The following is an 18275-nucleotide window of genomic DNA, read 5'->3' on the forward strand; positions in this document are numbered from 1 at the left end:
ATTAAAGCAATAGTTCAAGGATGGTATATTCTCAGGGGCATTATCAAGTCCCCCCATGTGTGGTGTGTGGTTTTTTCTTCTTTTTTTGGTTTGATTGTTGATGTTTCTTCTGATTCAAGCAATCACAGAAAGGCAGGAACACACACCCACACAAACAGACACTACAAGATTCAAAACATCTGTCAGTAAGAGTGCAAAACAATCAAAAACAGACAAAATATCCACACAAAAACAAAGAAAAATGCAAAGGAAAAAAGAGGGAAGATATGTTAAAAAAACAAACAAATAAAACATGTAAAAACAGTCGCAAAAGAAGCAAAGACTAAAGACGATGCACAAAATAAAAACAGAAAAGAAGAAAAACTCATGCAAAAAGATGCACAACAGCATCAACTAGAAAGGGCACAAAACAATCAAAAACAGACAAAATTATCAGAGTTATGCAAAACAATGGCAAAAAGATGCTAAACTAGTAATAATGATGGAATGTCACAACAAATAGATGGAAAACTACCAAAAAACAAAAGACACAAAATCAAAGAGAAGACACACAACAATATATTCATCTAAAAAATCCTCGAAAGAGTAGTTGTCAAACAGCTAACAGATCATCTGCAGAGGAGAGACTTATTTGAAGAGTTTCAGTCAGGTTTCAGAGCTCATCACAGCACAGAAACAGCTTTAGTGAAGGTTACAAATGATCTTCTTATGGCCTCTGACAGTGGACTCATCTCTGTGCTTGTCCTGCTAGACCTTAGTACAGCGTTCGGTACTGTTGACCATAATATTCTATTAGATCAATTAGAGCACGCTATAGGTATTACAGGTACTGCGCTGCAGTGGTTTGTATCATATCTATCTAACAGACTCCAATTTGTTCATGTAAATGGAGAGTCCTCTTCACACACTGAGGTTAATTATGGAGTTCCACAGGGTTCAGTGCTAGGCCCAATTCTGTTTACACTATACATGCTTCCCTTAGACAGTATCATTAGATGGCATACCATACATTTTCACTGCTATGCTGATGACACCCAACTTTGTTTATCCATGAAGCCAGATAACACACACCAATTAGTTAAACTGCAGGGATGTCTTAACGACATAAAGACCTGGATAACCTCTAATTTTCTACTTCCTAATTGGGGTTATTGTACTCTGTCCTAAAAATCTAAGAAATATGCTATCTAATCAGATTCTTATTCTGGATGGCATTACCTTGGCCTCCAGTAACGCTGTGAGGAATCTTGGAGTCGTTTCTGACCAGGATATGTTCTTCAATGTGCACATTAAACAAATATGTCAGACTGCTGTCTTCCATTTGCACAATATCTCTAAAATTAGAAACATCCCGTCTTAGAGTGATGATGAAAAACTAGTTCATTCACTTTTTACCTTCCTGACTTCTCTCTCCCTTTGTCTGTGTTTTGTTCTGTCTCCCTTTGTTTTCTTCTCTTTCCCCTCACCCCTAACTGTTCATGGTGGATGGCTGGCCCATTCTGAGCCTGGTTATGTCAGGGGTTTCTTCCTTTTAAGGAGTTTTTCTTTCTCATCATCACAAAGTGCTTGCACATAGGGGGTCATCTGATTGTTGTGGTTTTCTCCACTAATTTAAGCTTTTTACCCTACCTTTGTAAGCATCTTGAGGTGACTCGTGCTGGGATTTGGGGCTAAATAAACTTGAATTGAATTGAATAGCATAAAATGCCAACATGAAGATGAAAGAAAACAAAAGAAACACACAAAATAACAAGAGTAATGTGAAACAATGGCAAAAAGATGCAAAACTACTAACAAAAACACATGTCAATCAACCACAGAGGTGTAAAAAAAAGCCACAAAAGGAACAATAAATGAGGCATAACTACCACAGAAATTTAAAATGTTCACAAACAACCTTTAAATGTCTTTTAGTGATTAGGAGACGTAGAAGATGTAAGAACAAAACAATACTTGGAAAAACTGTTGTGGATCGTCCTGTATCTCCATTTGGTCAATAAACCCCACAGTTCTGAAATATTTCTGTTTTCACTTAAATTTTGTTTTCATTTGGAGGTCAGTTTTGTAAAAACGGTGCTGTTAGAGCTGAACCTAGAAAGACAAAGTTTAGTTAACTGTGTTATGTGTCGCAATCTCTGCTGCTGGGGGCTGGTGTATCTGGCTGTCAGACCGGCTCGATTACAGCTGTTATTGTGCCAGATGTTGGTCCAGAGTGAACCTCAGGACTGTGCTGGTCTGACTTCTTGTTTCTTGTTCGACTGTGGAGCTGTTAGAGAGCAGATCTGAGACACTCTGCTGCCACCTAGTGCTATTTAAACAAGTACAAAAACAGCAAAACATGAAAAAGACCCACTTTATTGTACTGTATTCAACTGCATTTTCTATTTAATTGTGTTTCTTTCGCTTTTGTAAATTTTTCCTTATGGTGCAGTTTTATTTTGTGATTTTTTTTATTGTGTTTAATTGAGCTCTTTTGCTTTATTTAAGCTATTTGTTGTGTTAAATAATCGAAAATTAAATATTAGTAAATCCATCATGCACATCAACATGATGAACATTAAATAAAATTAAGATAACAGATGTGAAAAGGCCACGTTAATCCACACCAAACCCGATTTGTTATTCTAGTGTACTTGTACAGTGTATAGAGTGTATAGAGTGTATATTCGTGCGTTTTTAATCAACGTTTATGTGGATTTCTCCCTCAAGTCAAAATGAAGGGACAACTGGCTGATTCTTGCAAGAATTATTTTTACAGTCGCTTTCTGTTGGTGAACCTCATTATCAAATACAGCCAGCAGGTGGCGTCGAATAACCATAAACTCAGTTTTAAAAGGCTGTGCGGCTTCTGTCTGAGCTGATATCACGCTGCTCCATGCATACAGTCCAAATGCAGCAGAAAGAGTGTGAAGTCATTTTTTTTTTTACTTATGTTTAAAAACAGAAATTATAGCCTGTTGGCTACTTCCTCTGTGGATCTGCTGCAAAGAATCATACATTCATGTATTTGTCATCTTAGAAATTCTTTTGACGGTGACTGCAGACTGAACACAACCTAGATACGTAGTGTTTTAGACATGTTTCTCTATCAGTATACAACAAAGACCTCTCAGTGCCAGATGCACCTGTACAGACCGCAGAGGTCTCTAGTCTGTTCCAGGGGCCCAGTCGGAAGCTAAAGATCCTCCTGATTTTATTTGAGTTTTGACTTCCTTCAAACTGCTTTTTCTGTGTTTTTCTGTTACTTTGTCCACAGTTAACTGTCTTCCAGTGTTTGTTTTATCCTGCTGGTGAAGCTCTCTGGAGTTTACAGAGTGCTATAAGCTCATTATTATTGTTGTTGTTATATCATTTTAAATAGAAAGATTAAACACCCCCAAGAGGTCACGGCACATGCCTGCCCCTCCCTGAGCCTGGTTTTGCTGGAGGTTTCTTCCTGTTAAAAGGGAGTTTTTCCTTCCCTCTGTGGCCATGTGCTCGCTGATCTGATTGTCGAGGTTTTTTTCTGTATTTTTGTGGGGCGTTTATCTTACAATATTAATCACCCAGAGGCAACTGCTGCTGTGATTTAGCACTACTGAATTGGAAAAATAAAACATGAAAAAATTGAATGTAATTTTCTTTAACAGATGCTTTAATTTCCTGGACACTCTCTCTCTCTCTCTCTCTGACTCACTGGCCGCCGAAGCTGTCAATCATGCCTCCGGTTCCGCCTACCGCGCGGACACACCCATTTCCTCACCGGCATTTCATTTATTTATTTATTTCCCCCCTTATTGGAATTATCTGCACGCGCGCAGGGCTGGTGCGTCTGCGCGTGCCGGTCACGGCGGGGTGAGGATAACATTTAAACAGGGACACTCGACCCTCTGTGCGCGCGCGCGCGTGTATGCGTGTGTGGTCCAGCACACGTCTACCTAGTGGGCGTGTTCCCGCTCCTCCCTCCCTGCAGACCGGTGCATGCGTGTGCACGCGCGCGAGTGTGATTGCACGCGGTGAAGTCGGGCTTCTTCTTTTTTTCTTTTTTTTTCCAAGTTTAATCAGCTGGTTGTTCGTCCTCGCGGCGGCGGCGGCGTCTGCGGTCACGAGTGGGTAATTTCTCTCTGAGTGTGCGTGATTCCCCCCTCCTCCTCCTCCTCCTCCTCCTGCTGCTCCTCAGCGTGGAGAGGTGCGGGGCCACTGCTGGCTGTGTTGTTGCGGCACTGGATGGATCCGAGCATGTTTGCGGGTGAAGCCTCGGGCGGTGCACGCGGAGGGAAATAATTTTCTTCTTGTTCTTCTTGTGTGTGTTTTTTTTTTCTTCTTCTTCCTGTCTACCTGCCGGTCAGTCACCTGCGCTGTGGCGACATGTCAAACTCAAACAAAAGCAAGAAGGACAAAGAAATCCTTGCTGAATACGAGAGCCATGTGAAAGGTAAGCTGATTTCTCGTCATGTGTGAACATCTCCACGCGCATCTGCACCTAAATCTCCCAGTCACACCCACCCTTTTTTCTCTCACCTTTGCATGCTCTCTCTCTCACACACACACACACACACACCTGTGTGCCAGCACGTTCACCGCTCATGCATTGAGTCCCGTGCAGGGTGTGTTTGTAGGGGAGCTGACACCTCACCGTGAGACGTCAGGATTTCTGGGTTCATCCTGAGTGCTGCATGGCGCCTGAGGGGGAGAGGAGGAGGAGGAGGAAGAAGAGGGGTGTATGTATTCTGCAGATCCTCTTGATCTTTTTCACCCACTGTGTGTGTGTGTGTGTGTGTGTGTGTGTGTGTGTGTGTGTGTGTGTGTGGTTTTACGCTCAGATCTGAGGCAAGTGGCTGTCTGGTATTTGTATTCCTCTGAGATTGTGACTGCAGCAGCGTGTGTGTGCACCTGATACCCCAGGGACACGCTCAGGTGATGATGATGATGATTGGGAAAAACTCTTAAATAGTGGTTGCCATGATTGTGGGACAACCCCCTCTCCTCCTCTTCCTCCTTCCATCCCTGCTCCGATGGGGCGGGCGAGTCAAATGACCTTTTATGAAAAGCTCTTTACAAGCTGCTTCATTTTCATTTCATGAAGCAGGGTGGATGATGGGAGATCAGCCAAAATCCACCTGTGTCTACGTCTGTGTGTTTGTGTGTGTGTTCCTCTTTACCTCCAAATGTCTGACCTTTTAACAGCCTCATTCAAACGCCTGCAAAATGCCAGCAGCATCTCATTTTTGTGCAGCTCCACATGGCTCCTCACACTCAGGCTGCCATCTTCACTTGTCACCTACGCCCACGCTTTAAAAGGAGCCGCTCATGCTTTCTCACCTCAATCACATGCCGAATCTTTGGAAATGTTCAAAATCCAAGCACCTTCATTCAAGAATCCTGCCTCTGCCCTGTGTGTGTGTGTGTGTGTGTGTGTGTGTGTGTGTGTGTGTGTTTCATACCTTTTCCAATGAATCGACACAGACTTTGAGTGATTACATTTAATGGAGAGTGGCCATTACAGCCCCCAAGAGTGGAGTGTGTGTGTGTGTGTGACTGTGTGTGTTGTTTGTGGTTGCTTGTGTTTGTGTGCCCTCGCCTTGGCGTCTTGCCAGAACGCGCTCGGGGATGCCCTGCATCATAATGACCGCTCGGATAAAGCCCCCTGCTGCTCCTCCTTCTCCGGACGGCCGACTATCTCGGTGCCCCTGTCGCCTCCTGCCGAGAGCCAAACGTATAGATCCACCATTGTAACTATGTGCTTTCCAAGTCTGCCTCCCTGCTCTGCCTCCTGATTGGTGGATGCAGGAGGTGGTGTGTAATGTATACACAGGAGGTGGCTGCTGCCGCTGGGGAGGTGGGGTCTACTCACTGAGGTGAGTTGAGCCTGATGTAAAGGTAGTGGTGGAGATTATGCACAGTGCTGACAATACATATTTGGAACTGCACTGAGCACGCTCACCCCGTCACCTCATCTCCAGCGTGTCACGCTTCCTCTGGCTGAACGAGCGAGATGAGGAACGTTTTAATGAGAAAAAGGAGGGGGAAAGGGAAAAAAGGAGCTCTGCAGGAGGAGAGGAGAGGCAGATATAAAGTGTTTCCTGCTGCAACGGCTGCAAGTTTGGTTTTTTTTTTTTTGTTTTTTTTTTTTTTTTTTGCCTGCGCCTGCACGCAGCTGATTAGTAACTTCACATCTGCATACCTGCAGGACAGACACACCAACATACAGACAGGTGAATAATTACAGAAGAGGGAAGGAAGTGACTCTTCACTTTAAATGCTCTGAAGTGCCAAATGAGAGGCCCCGATCAGCGTGCACGTACGTTCATCTGTGTGTGAATTTCTTAATGATGATCCAGCACTACTCTGCCCCTGTGTCCTTGAACCTGGTTGTCGTGGTAACAACCACGGCGTGAGCTTCCTGTTCTTCTGACATCATGTTCACACATGCTGTATTTATAGGACGGCAAACGTGAGGATTGTTTGAAGGATAATAGCACAAAGTCACTTTTCAAGGTGCTTGGCAGGTCAGCACAGAGGGCTTGCAGCAGTTTTGTCTCTGCATTTTCAGGGCAGTGTGCAATAGAAGAGACGGTAGCAGAGGCAGAAAACTGTTCAGCATATTGTTAAAGAATTAGATTTCTTTGATCTGTGCAAAGATCTTAAACCTTTCAGTAAATACTCTGGCACCATCCACTTTCCTGTATCTACAGAGCTAAGTCTGGAATACAAAACTGCTGATATGAATGTATTAAAATGTCAGCTTTAGCAGCATGTTGTTTACTTTATAGGGACAATATGTTGGTTAGAGATCCCCACCCAGATAGCAGTTTTAGTACAAATAGCTCCAGGGACAGGAACCATCCATTTTTCTTAAGCTCTTATTCAGTTCAGGGTCCTTAAAGACCAGATCCTCTCCAATCTGTAATAAGACAAGAGGCAGGGTACACCTTGGGCCAAAGCATCTCCAGTGCTTCTGTGTTGTTTAGTTCAGGCCACGTAGACCAGGTAAAGTTACAGAGCGGAGTTGTGCTGACTCCATAACTACGCAGTTTTAAACCTTCTCTGACATTAACATCAGCAACAACAAAAAAACGTGTGCCGGGAGCTTCATTGCATGGGTTTTCATGGCCAAGCAGTTCCTTTAAGTGTGACATGAAGGTGGCTCAGCCTCACTGATACTGCACATCACATGGTCAGATGGTGTCGTAAACCTCCTCCTGCCTTCTCCTACCCTTTTTGAACTACACTTACTCTCTATAATCGGAAGAATATGCAGAATTTCTAGATGATGCATGAAATTTCGTATTTGTAGCTGTTTGTCTTGATTTGCTTGAGCGAGATATCAGTGTATGCAGGTAAGCTATCCATGTGGTGACAAAAGATATCAAAAGCATTGCCAACTATCACATGAGGATTTAACTCTTTTAAAAATATTTTTCTGCATTCAGAGTTGAACTATTAACAGGCAGGAAGTTTTGGTCCAGACAGGCGATGTCCACGCTTGATGTTCCAAAAGAATAAAATTTCTACTTGTAGAGCTTACACCTTTGTGTTTCGAATCGCGATCTTTATGCCCTGGAAGTCCCGAAACACTGGCTATTAGTCCAAGATGCTCAGTAACCAGACTGAATCAATGGGTTCCCAGATTTCACCACAACAGTATAAAAGTGCAGAAGAATGTCGATGGTACTACTTCTCTTTCTAGCTCTTTTTTGTTTCTTACTGTTAGTGTCTGGATCTTTCACACGAAGAACTCACAACACTCAGCTTTTAGTCTGTTTGTGCCATTCCAGTCCTACTCCAAAGCTGTTCTTAAACAGTCCGTTTGAACATTAAACCATTTTTGACCTCCCAGCTCTCTTGCACAAAGTCCTTGTGATGTCCAGTTGCAGTAAAATAAGAATAGAGCAGGTATTTGACTGGAAAACAGCCTGGAATGAAACTGCTCAGCATTTCCAGTATTGAGAACCAGCATGAAGTGGGCTCTGTCCTGTTTTGTGTACAACATTGGGCTTTATTGACCAGATTGTCCAGCCATTTTCCAGAGTTCATGTGTGAAAATAGCTCATGAGTGCCTGAAAAATCAGTAGTAGGACTCTTTGTAGCTGAAGGTAGTTCAGTTCTTTATGACTAGCTGGATGTTGAGGCTCATTATCATGCTGCAGAATGATGATCAATCAAATAGCTCCCTAAAGGCCATTTCAGGGTTTCACTGTGCCTGTTGAAGCTGGCCTGATCTTCTCACTGCCAGGTCGCCATTACTGCACAGATGCATGAAACGAGTCTGAGTGCCTCCGATTTTAGAAGCACATAATAAAAGCTAATGCCAATGCAACTTTTGCACAGAAAAGGTTTCTCTATAAAAATTAACAAAGAAAGGGTCAAGATAGATAAAAGTCGCCATGATTAATAATTCTTGAAGAATAATTCATAAATCCTCATCAACCATCTGAAAGATGTCTTCGGCCATTTTAAGGAAGTACACAAGAAAGAGGAAGTCAGCCAACTGGAAACAGAAAGAGGAGTAATTTGGTCTCTAAAATGTATAGAATGGTGAAATCGCATTGCAAATTCTCAGAGAGCAAAATAGTTCACATTTTATTGTGTTACAAAACAAATCTTCAGTGTTTGAGAAGCTGGTAGAGAGAAACCACAGAATTAAGTCAAGACACATGCACCAATTTACTTCCACATCACTTCTCCAAAGCTTTCAGAGTAGGGTTTATTCGATTTACTTGTTAGCTGCTTTCTCCATTTTGAGCCTAGTGAGTTAAACACCCAGTTCGCCAAAGCTGAACACACTCTTCTGGATGAGAAAGGAGACCAACCGAGAAGGGCTGTTACTCTGAATAAAGCCCCTGGAGATCGTTTTAACGTACGTAAGCCATTCCCAACCTTCAGACTACTGTGGCCCAGTTTTAAATATGAAGATCTTTTAAAGCCCCTTTTTCTAAAATGAGTCATTTCACTTGGCTGATTTATTTTTAAAATTATTATTATTATTGTTTATTGTACATGACCGTTTGCAGGCACATGCAGTACTTTTTCATTTTGTTCCATATAAAACTGTGACGACTGGTAGATTTAGATTTTTTCAGTGTTCAAACATAAACTTGAATTTTTAATAAAATATGTTGTATTCTGTTCTGTTTGTTGACAAAGACAGCCTTGTGGCTCAATGCAGGTCTGTTCTTTGACACAAAGTCCTAATTTTAAATAAACTAACTAAAAAGGCAGGTTTTTGTGCATAAACCAGTCTTTTTCTACTTTATTTGTTTTTCAATTCTCAGCTGTTTGGGATCTTGTCCATGCTCTAATCTCACAAAGGCAGAGCAACAAAGGTGATTAAAAATTAATCTCACTTAACTTTATCCAGGACTCCATAACAGAGACGCAGGTAATCTAAATTTAGGATGATGCTGATGGTGTGTAGATGCACAAACATAAAAGTTTTCATGCGATTAAGAAGCATTTAAATTGACTTTTACTCTAATAAAGGTCGCTTTGAACAAATAAAATGGATGTATCAATAATTATGCATTCACTTCATTCTTATTTTGTGGTTTTGTGCTCTGACCTCTGACGGTGCATGACCCGAGCACGCCATCCCCGGTGCAAAAGGAATAAAATGGAGAAAAAAAGCTCCAGGGAGCTTTCAGATCAAATCAGTCCACAGATTTAACAAGACAAATTCTTTACACTCTAGGTAACTCCTGCATGCTTTCCCCTTTGTCAGTGTTTTACTACGTTATTCTGCGCTGACTGTAGCTCGTCTGATCAAAGAGGGTGAGTCTAGTCGTCGGGGTGCTACGAGGACACGCGAGGAGGTTTCTAAGAAGAGGCATTTCAGAGATCAAAAGGTACGCACGGCGGATATCCTCTTTCACTTTCAGTTGACTGTGATCCCAGCCAAGAAGTTTCATTTATATAATCTCGCCTCCTCGGTGGATCTGTTTGAATCCTCCTCCTCTTCTGCAAAAGCAAGCCTCATATTTTTGTATTCCTAGAAAGCAAACAGACAGAAACACAGACATCTTCTTTAGGACATTTTTGTTAATTCATCGCGAAGTGTTTGGTTTTTAGATCTACTGATTATAGTCAAAAATGCAAATAATCCAAACAACACTTAGTTTCCTGTCATATTAGACAAAGTAAGGCTTTGTGTTCTTCTCTTTAGAATAAACCAGATTGTACCCTCCTTTTAAATCTTTGCTTGTAAAACAACCTTGTGTTGCATTGTTGAATAGACTCAGTGTTGCCTGATATAACCTGAGATGGGAATGTTTCTAATTATCATACTCTCTTCAAGCAACCTTCTTCTTTGGTATTGGCTGGTTTTAAAGATTTTTCTTCAGGGTTGTCTGGCTTTTTTTAAAATTATTATTACCTTAAATTGTTCTCTGCAGTTTTTCAGAAACGTCCGTCATTTTTTTCCCAAAATTTCCTTCCATTGTCCGGCTGTTTTTGCAGCCTCACTGCCTCACAGTAGTGATCAGTACCGTTCCACACAAGCGTAAAAGGGGCCCACTTCCTGTTACTGCTACATATTAAAAGAAGTTGTTCTTAACTGATGTGGTTTAATGCAAAGGGTTAATGTAGTTGGTCTTATGTTGATTAATTTTGGAACAAATATGGATTTGTTGATTTTTTTTTTTTTTTTGCAATATCACCAAAATAATTGCCCCACTTTTCTTTGCTCATTGATTAACAGTTTTGGGTGTAATGCACTACAAGGTAATGCGTTACTGTAGTCATATTACATTTTCAGTAACATGGTAGTGTAACGGTTCTGTTCTAAATTCAGTAATCACATTACAGTTACAATTATGCTGTTACTTATGCTGAAAAAAGAAAAAAAGGAGGGGGGGGGGTCGCCTTGAAAGCATGAGTGATGTAAGGAGTGCATGCGAACCCCAGTCCTGCAGCCAGAGCCTGATCTTCAACGGGTAACAGCTAAATTATGCTTTAGTGTTGGCAGTTAAGGGCTGCCGGTCTACCTGCAGAGAGTTGTTGATGGAGGCAGTATATGAACTATGTGCTGCGACTGGTCTGTGGGCCACTCTTGCTACAGCTGTTGTTGGTCTGTCAGCCAACCGTGGAGAATAGCGAAATTATAACATATACAGAGAGCAACAGTTAAAAACAAAATGTCCTCTTTAGCCACTTTTTGAAATTTCCATGCTGTACTTTTTTATTTTTGGTGTTTATTTCCTGCGTCTCACATTCCTGGTGAACTCCACTGTCGCTCCTTTCCTTTTTCTTGCCCATTTGCCAACAACTCTACATTCATCCATATTGAGCAATATGCAGTTGGGATTCTGGAGGACTGGCACAGAGCGTGTTTGTGAACTTATCTCTGTTGGCAAAAACCTCCCCAGACTGAAACAACCACAGGACCATAAAATAAGCATAACAGAGGCAGTGATGAGCAGTCAGGCCTGCAGCCTCCATTTGTACCGGTCTCTGTTTCCACGGTAGAATCTCTGTGGCGATCGCTTTGAAGTGTCTTTGGGCTAGTTTTCAGCTTTGCTTTGTGTTCAAAGAAACGAAAGATCCTGTGTGTCCTCATTCGGATCCGGATTTACGTCAGTGTGTGGGACTGTAGCTTTAGTTTAATATTCTTAACTGGTGATTATGTGACAGTGCATTTCAGGTCACATTACAGAGTACTGTGAAAGGAATATAATAAGTAGTGTAACAGATTAGTTAACAATATTCATTACTTACAAAACCAATGTTGAATTTAGATACTTTTTTTTATTTATTTCTGTTTATAAGTGGCTCTTATACTCTGCGTGAGCACTTGAAGCTCATTCATACAAGCACTTTTTTTCTATGCCTGCGGTCTATCTAACAGGAATCAAACCAGCAACCTTCTGATTAGCAGACAATGTGCTTGGGCGCCATTTCAAACACATATCAGACATTTTTCACAAAAACAAGTACAGTTATCATTTAGAAAATAAATCTTACATGGATTGGATTGCAGGGTTGGAATCCTGGAATTTACTGTAAATTGCCTCAATGTTCGTTTGCAGTAGAAGAACTCTGTTAATAGATGTATAAAGCAAAAGGAGAGTTTGGAATTGAAAATGTGGAAAGTTGCCATGTTCTACATTGTAAGGTCTTCTTCCTTGAGACTGAGTGGCATTGAAGTTGCTCGTCACAGCAGGACGTCATATGACTGCAGGCAGGTGACTGGAGTAGAAAACAAGCAAAGCAGGAGAGCAGAAGTGTAACATAGAAGACTATACGAAGATGTTAGCTGCTAAAGGTTGTGCACAGCTAAAATTTAACACCTTAGCTCCTCTTGTTTTAATCAATTCTTAACTGATCGAGTCACTTTGACATAATCTTGAAATATTCTGCAGGTGCCTCAGCTGTGCAGCAGAGGGCTTCTGTACACGTGTTGATCAAAACTGAATTTATAAAATTTGGCCGTGCCTCTAGCAAATCAGGTGACCATGAATAAATTTCATGTAAAAAGCTTGAGATGGACTGCAGAGGGGAATGTGGGATTTAGAGAAATATGAACATATAAAATTATGTATATGTTTAAAAATTATTCTTTAAATGAGCAATAAAATTCCAGGTTCAAATTGTAGTTAAATTAGCTGGACTGTTTCTGATTTTGACTTTCAGACTCAACAAAAGGTACAACAGAAATAAAAATAATTGATAGTTCATCTTGAATGTGTCTTTATATTGTTTAATATTTGTATTATTTAAATTTGATTGCAGTTAAGTTTTAATCCAAGGAGGACTTTAACTCAAAAGGTCGTATCACTGCCTTTGATGCACGTTTGTGTAAAGACGCAGTCTCACATCATTTTGGAGGCAGAGTTAGCTTTTGAACTCCTTGATGTGGCATCAGAAATCCCAGTGGAAAGTGTGAAATGGATTTCCAAGAAGAGCAAAGAAAGAGCCTCCTACAGTTTGTTTTATTCATGAAATAAAGAAAATTACTGCATCATGTTTCAGTGTTTGGTGTTGGAGTAGCGAGAAAGTGTGTGCATGGTGATAACATATGTGAGTGTGTATAACTAAAGATAACATTTAAAAATAACAGAAAAGTTTTGATTTTTATTATCGATATTATATTTCTATCTATATTATTTATGTTATAGACCCTTAACTTAAACATTTCCTACTTTGTACTGTACCCGAACTAGTAAATAATGAAAGTTTAATATTGTTGGATAAGTTGAATATTGCAGTATTTAAAACTTTCAAAGTTGGATGTTGGATAACATTATTTTAATATTTTATTATCACATTGTGAAGGTCACTCTGTTTGTGAGCTCTTAAATCAAATCTGGCTTTGTATTTATAAAACTGTCACTAAGAATCATCTGATTTCAAAAGGCTATATTTTTAAAGTTAGCTACCAACAACCACTTGAAACTCACAAAACCCCTTTTTTCTAATTATATATTTTAGTTGCTGCCATTAATAATTACTACTATAAATCAGTGGATAGAAATGTGGTTGTATGGTCGTATGTTCTAATTTCAATGTACGACTGCACAAAACAGTTATAAATAATAAATACTGCATCAGCTTACATTTACCTCTAAATAAAAAGTCCATCCATCCATCCATTCGCTTCCGCTTATCCTTTTCAGGGTCGCGGGGGCGCTGGAGCCTATCCCAGCTGTCATAGGGCGAAAGGTGGGGTACACCCTGGACAGGTCGCCAGTCTGTCGCAGGGCTAACACATAAGGACAGACAACCATTCACACTCACATTCACACCTAGTGACAATTTGGATTATCCAATTAACCTATCCCCACAAGCTGCATGTCTTTGGACGGTGGGAGGAAGCCGGAGTACCCGGAGGGAACCCACGCAAACACGGGGAGAACATGTAAACTCCACACAGAAAGACCCCGGCCTGATGTTGGAATTGAACTCAGGACCTTCTTGCTGTGCGGCAACAGTGCTAACCACCGTGCTGCCCTAAATAAAAAGTCCTTCCTTTAAAAATGTTCAGTCTGGCGAGAATCCAGTTGTTTTTCTTTCAGTTGCAATATGGTGGGATGTACGGGAGTGTAGCCCATCAAACACACTGGCGCTGTCTAGTTTCAAGTCTTACTGAACACAAAATGATGCTCCTTTTGTAAAGTGTGGTCCCATTTATAGAGTAAAGCGGTGTATGACTCATACGGTGTGACTCATATGGTAGTGACTTGCTAATCATATGGTGGGGCAGGCGTATGATTAACAAGTTGCTGCTGTGTGAACGTGCAGTGTCGCTGGGTTTCTTCTTGTTTGTCACATCTGCTTTCAAAAGGATGATGAAGTTTGAGGCTTCAAAAATGGTAAATTTCAAACCGGTCAGTGTAATAGCATAATAAACAATAACTACTAACACTGCCCTTTTTTTCTCTGCATAGTTGTATATTTTCAAAGGTTTCATTTAACTGAATAAAATGACCAACTAGCACAGGTGCAAAGTGACTGCAATTATTCAACTGAGCCTGGTTGCACTTGCGGTTTCTTCCTGTTAATAGAGGGTTTTCCCTTCCCACTGTCACCAAGTGTCTGGTCAAAGGGGTCGTTTGATCGTTGGGGTTTTTCTTATTATTGTTGAGTCTGTACCTTACAATATAAAACACCTTGAGAACTGTTGTTGTGATTTGGCATTAAAGGGTGGGCAATTTATATGGATACACCGTAATAAAATGGGAATGGTTGGTGATATTAAAGTCCTGTTTGTGGCACATTAGTATATGTGAGGGGGCAAACTCCTCAAGATGGGTGGTGACCATGGTGGCCATTTAGAAGTCGGCCATCTTGGATACAACTTTTGTTTTTTCAATAGGAAGAGGGCCATGTGACACATCAAACTTATTGGTAATGTCACAAGAAAAACAATGGTGTGCTTGGTTTCAACGTAACTTTATTATCTGGGATCTGGGTCATACTCGTTGAGATGCTGCAGTAGCTGGAGTTTGTAAGGGTGCCATTTGTGAGTAGCTAATATCCGCCGAAGGGATGTTCGACTAATGCCACTCTCCAGTGACATGTGGCGAGTGCTACGCTGTGGGCTTTCTTGCGTCCACATTTTGGAACCAGTTTCACGAAACTTAGCAATCAGTTTGCTAACTGTAGCATGGGAGATGGGTGGTCTCGTAGGATGTCTTGCATTGAAATCTGCTGCAATGACCCGGTTGCTGCGTTCACCCGTTATCAACACAATTTCGTTCTGCTCCTCACGTGTTAACCTCTTCGACATGTCAATGGCTGTGAACAAAGAGAAACTTGTAAATAACTCCTGAAAGAATAAAGTTACGTTGAAACCAAGCACACCATTGTTTTTCTTGTGACATTACCAATAAGTTTGATGTGTCACATGGCCCTCTTCCTATTGAAAAAACAAAAGTTGTATCCAAGATGGCCGACTTCTAAATGGCCACCATGGTCACCACCCATCTTGAGGAGTTTGCCCCCTCACATATACTAATGTGCCACAAACAGGACTTTAATATCACCAACCATTCCCATTTTATTACGGTGTATCCATATAAATGGCCCACCCTGTAGTTTAAAAATGTTACTTTAATTGAAATCCATTTAAAAGAATGAAAGAATATCCTTCTCATGATGTCTGTGAAAAGAAAATTTGGTCCCTGAAGCCAAGAGGTTTTTCTAAGCCTCGACCCAAGTATCTCAGTCCCTTCCTTTGGCAGATTCAAATCTCAAACTCGAAACTCGATTTAAAGAGGACAAACTCGAAACTCGAAAATATCCTTCCATTAAGGTTTCAGGCTGGACAGTAGCCCAGTTACAACATGTCCTAAAAGAGAGAGGGACAAACTTTCTCTTTCTCTGCCATCTGTCCATCATTTACAAACTGGCACCGGGTTGCCAGTTTGTTGATCCACTATCCCTCCTTTCCAGTAAACAGCAGCAAACTTTTCTTGGCACTGCGTTGTCAGTTTCTCTGCCATTGCTCCCTATTTTCTTGCTTTCTCACACAAATAAAAGCTGCACCTCTTTTTTAGGAGATCTGGACTCCACAGTGTGCATAATTCCTCAAGGCATACCTTCACTTCTCAAATGCTTTCACTAGCATCACTTAAACCCTCTCTCCTGGACACAGTCATTCAGGACAACTACTTCAAGACAAACTCACATTTCTTCACAAGCCGTTGGGTCATTACCTGGCGCATCAAAAATCCCAGCATGCGCCCAGCAGCAGAGTTTCTGTTAAGAGTTGAGTCGCATCGCTATTCCTCTATCAATGTCTGTCATCGTCCAGAATTTCTTCTGATCTCTTCTCCTGCCATTTCTTCCAAATTTTTCCAGCACATGCGCCACTCAATGGAATCCCTGACCACCCCATCAAGGTCACGGGTTGCTTATCATTGCAAACCTGCCTGCCAGTCATATTTTTTGAACAGTCTTCAACCTTTGTAACATACAAGCATTACTGCTTCTAGGGCAGGGTTGTCCAACTCCAGTCCTCGAGAGCTACTGTCAACACAGCCGAGTCAAATGATTGGATCACCTCTTCAGCATGCCATCAAGTTTGGCAACAAGGCCTGGTAACAAGCCATTCATTTGATTCAGGTGTGTCGGAACAAAGATGCATTTAAAAGCTGCTGGACAGTAGCTCTCAAGGACTGGAGTTGGAAACCCCTGTTCTAGGGGATGCCCTCTCTGGGGATCTGTCTGGCCTGGGAGACACTACCAGTCCCCTCTGAGGCCTCCCCCAAACCTCAGTCTTTATTCAAGCCATCTGCCATCACCTACTAGAAATGCTGTCAAACCTAAAATGAGAATGTGGTCCCAGCTAGTGAAATCTGGCCCGTGTTTAGAATTGCCACTTGTGAAAAAACGTGACATGATGGAACAAAATAGACATTATCTTTGAAACCAGGAACCCAAGATTAGCATAGATAATCTGATATGAGTCTTAGCATCATATGATCTTCCACATATCCAAAGTTATAATGGCAGCAGGCTTCCTAAAATATTCTCTTCAGCATAATCCACACCTGCTTCTTCCTGTTTCCAGTCCAGGATAGATGTATAATCCCGCCAACACTTCCTGGGTCTTCCCTCATTGCCCAGAAATCCTGGAATTCCATTTGAAAAAACCTCCGTGAAAGTGAAATTCTGAAATCCAGTGCTGGATAAAATCATCTGGAAGCAGGAAATTGTGGCCCCCTTCTGGAGCCAGACATGAATCCACATAACAGACCAGAATCTAATATGTTGTTATTATTATGAAACCATTTATGGTTTTCAGTAGCAGCTTGTTTCCCCGTCGCCACACTTCCGATGTCTTAAACCCGGAATAGCACATTAGAGACCTTTCTTCTCCACTTGGCTGCTCATAATTAGCGTTTAAAGGACACATAGTGAACGTGGCATCGACACCAACTTAAAGAAGTAATTAAACCGCTGATCCATCGGGCCAATCAGAACAGAGTGTTCTCCCCCCTGCCCGGGGTAAGATGTGAAGCAGCTTCGGAGCAGTGGAGCAGACATTCATTCATATGAAATTGTTGCGGCTCAACACAATGTGTGAGAGCAGCGTGAGATGGCAGCCATTTTAAATTAGTAAGCAAACAACATCAAACAATGCCAGAATCAATACACACACTCACACACACACACTGCTTGCTGCACATGTTTTTATGGATTTCCACAGAAAACTGGTCAGTCTATAAAACTCTCCACCCCTGTGTGTGTGTGTGTGTGTGTGTGTGTGTGTGTGTGTGTGTGTGTGTGTGTGTGTGTGTCGATGCGGCAGATGCAAGCTCTTGTCTTCACCTTCCTCATCACATGGTTCACACACAGTGTGTGGTTGCCAAGACAACAGGTATTGGAGTGGATAGAGAGCCCTGGGATTGGTGTGTGTGTTTTGTGTGTGTGAGAGAGACAGGTGGAGTTACTGTGTATTCTGTGCTCGCTCTTCCTGCTGCTGCAGATTGATCGAGCTCTGAAATGGCACGAGCAGTGAAGCATGCAGCCAGGCTTTACCACGCTGTAGGACTCAAAGTGTGTGTTTGTGTGTGCTTGCAATGTGGGTTTTTAGGTATAGGGATTTTAATGTGGTCACAGGATGTCGTCCAAGGTGACTCCTCAGAGGAAAAATGGTCATCATCTTCATCAGCAGTTGCACGAGGTACAACAGACAAAGAGAGTGAAGATGAGGAAGAAGAGGAAAATTAAGCAATGTTAATTAAAGTTAATCAATGCTGCAGTTTAGCATGTTAAACCAGAACCAGACCTATCAATTAAACTCATTATCTTGACTGTAGCGGTCACCTCGATTATTTTAACGATTCGTTTTAAAT

At 41.5% G+C, this 18275-nt stretch overlaps 1 protein-coding gene across 4 annotated transcripts in view; it reads left to right on the forward strand.

Moving 5' to 3' along the window:
• Nucleotides 1–3892: 3892 nt before the first annotated feature.
• The window catches only part of LOC120735962 (SLIT-ROBO Rho GTPase-activating protein 1-like), a 44821-nt gene continuing 30438 nt past the window's right edge, over nucleotides 3893–18275 (forward strand). For all 4 annotated transcript variants that reach the window (XM_040035820.1, XM_040035821.1, XM_040035822.1 and 1 more), the window contains exon 1: nucleotides 3893–4414. In XM_040035820.1, coding sequence (XP_039891754.1) covers nucleotides 4348–4414 — 67 coding nt within the window. In that variant the 5' untranslated portion in view covers nucleotides 3893–4347. The remainder of the gene's footprint in view (nucleotides 4415–18275) is intronic.

The sequence above is a fragment of the Simochromis diagramma genome, unplaced genomic scaffold, assembly GCF_900408965.1.
Source record: "Simochromis diagramma unplaced genomic scaffold, fSimDia1.1 OVJJ01000816.1, whole genome shotgun sequence".
Classification (NCBI taxonomy): domain Eukaryota; kingdom Metazoa; phylum Chordata; class Actinopteri; order Cichliformes; family Cichlidae; genus Simochromis; species Simochromis diagramma.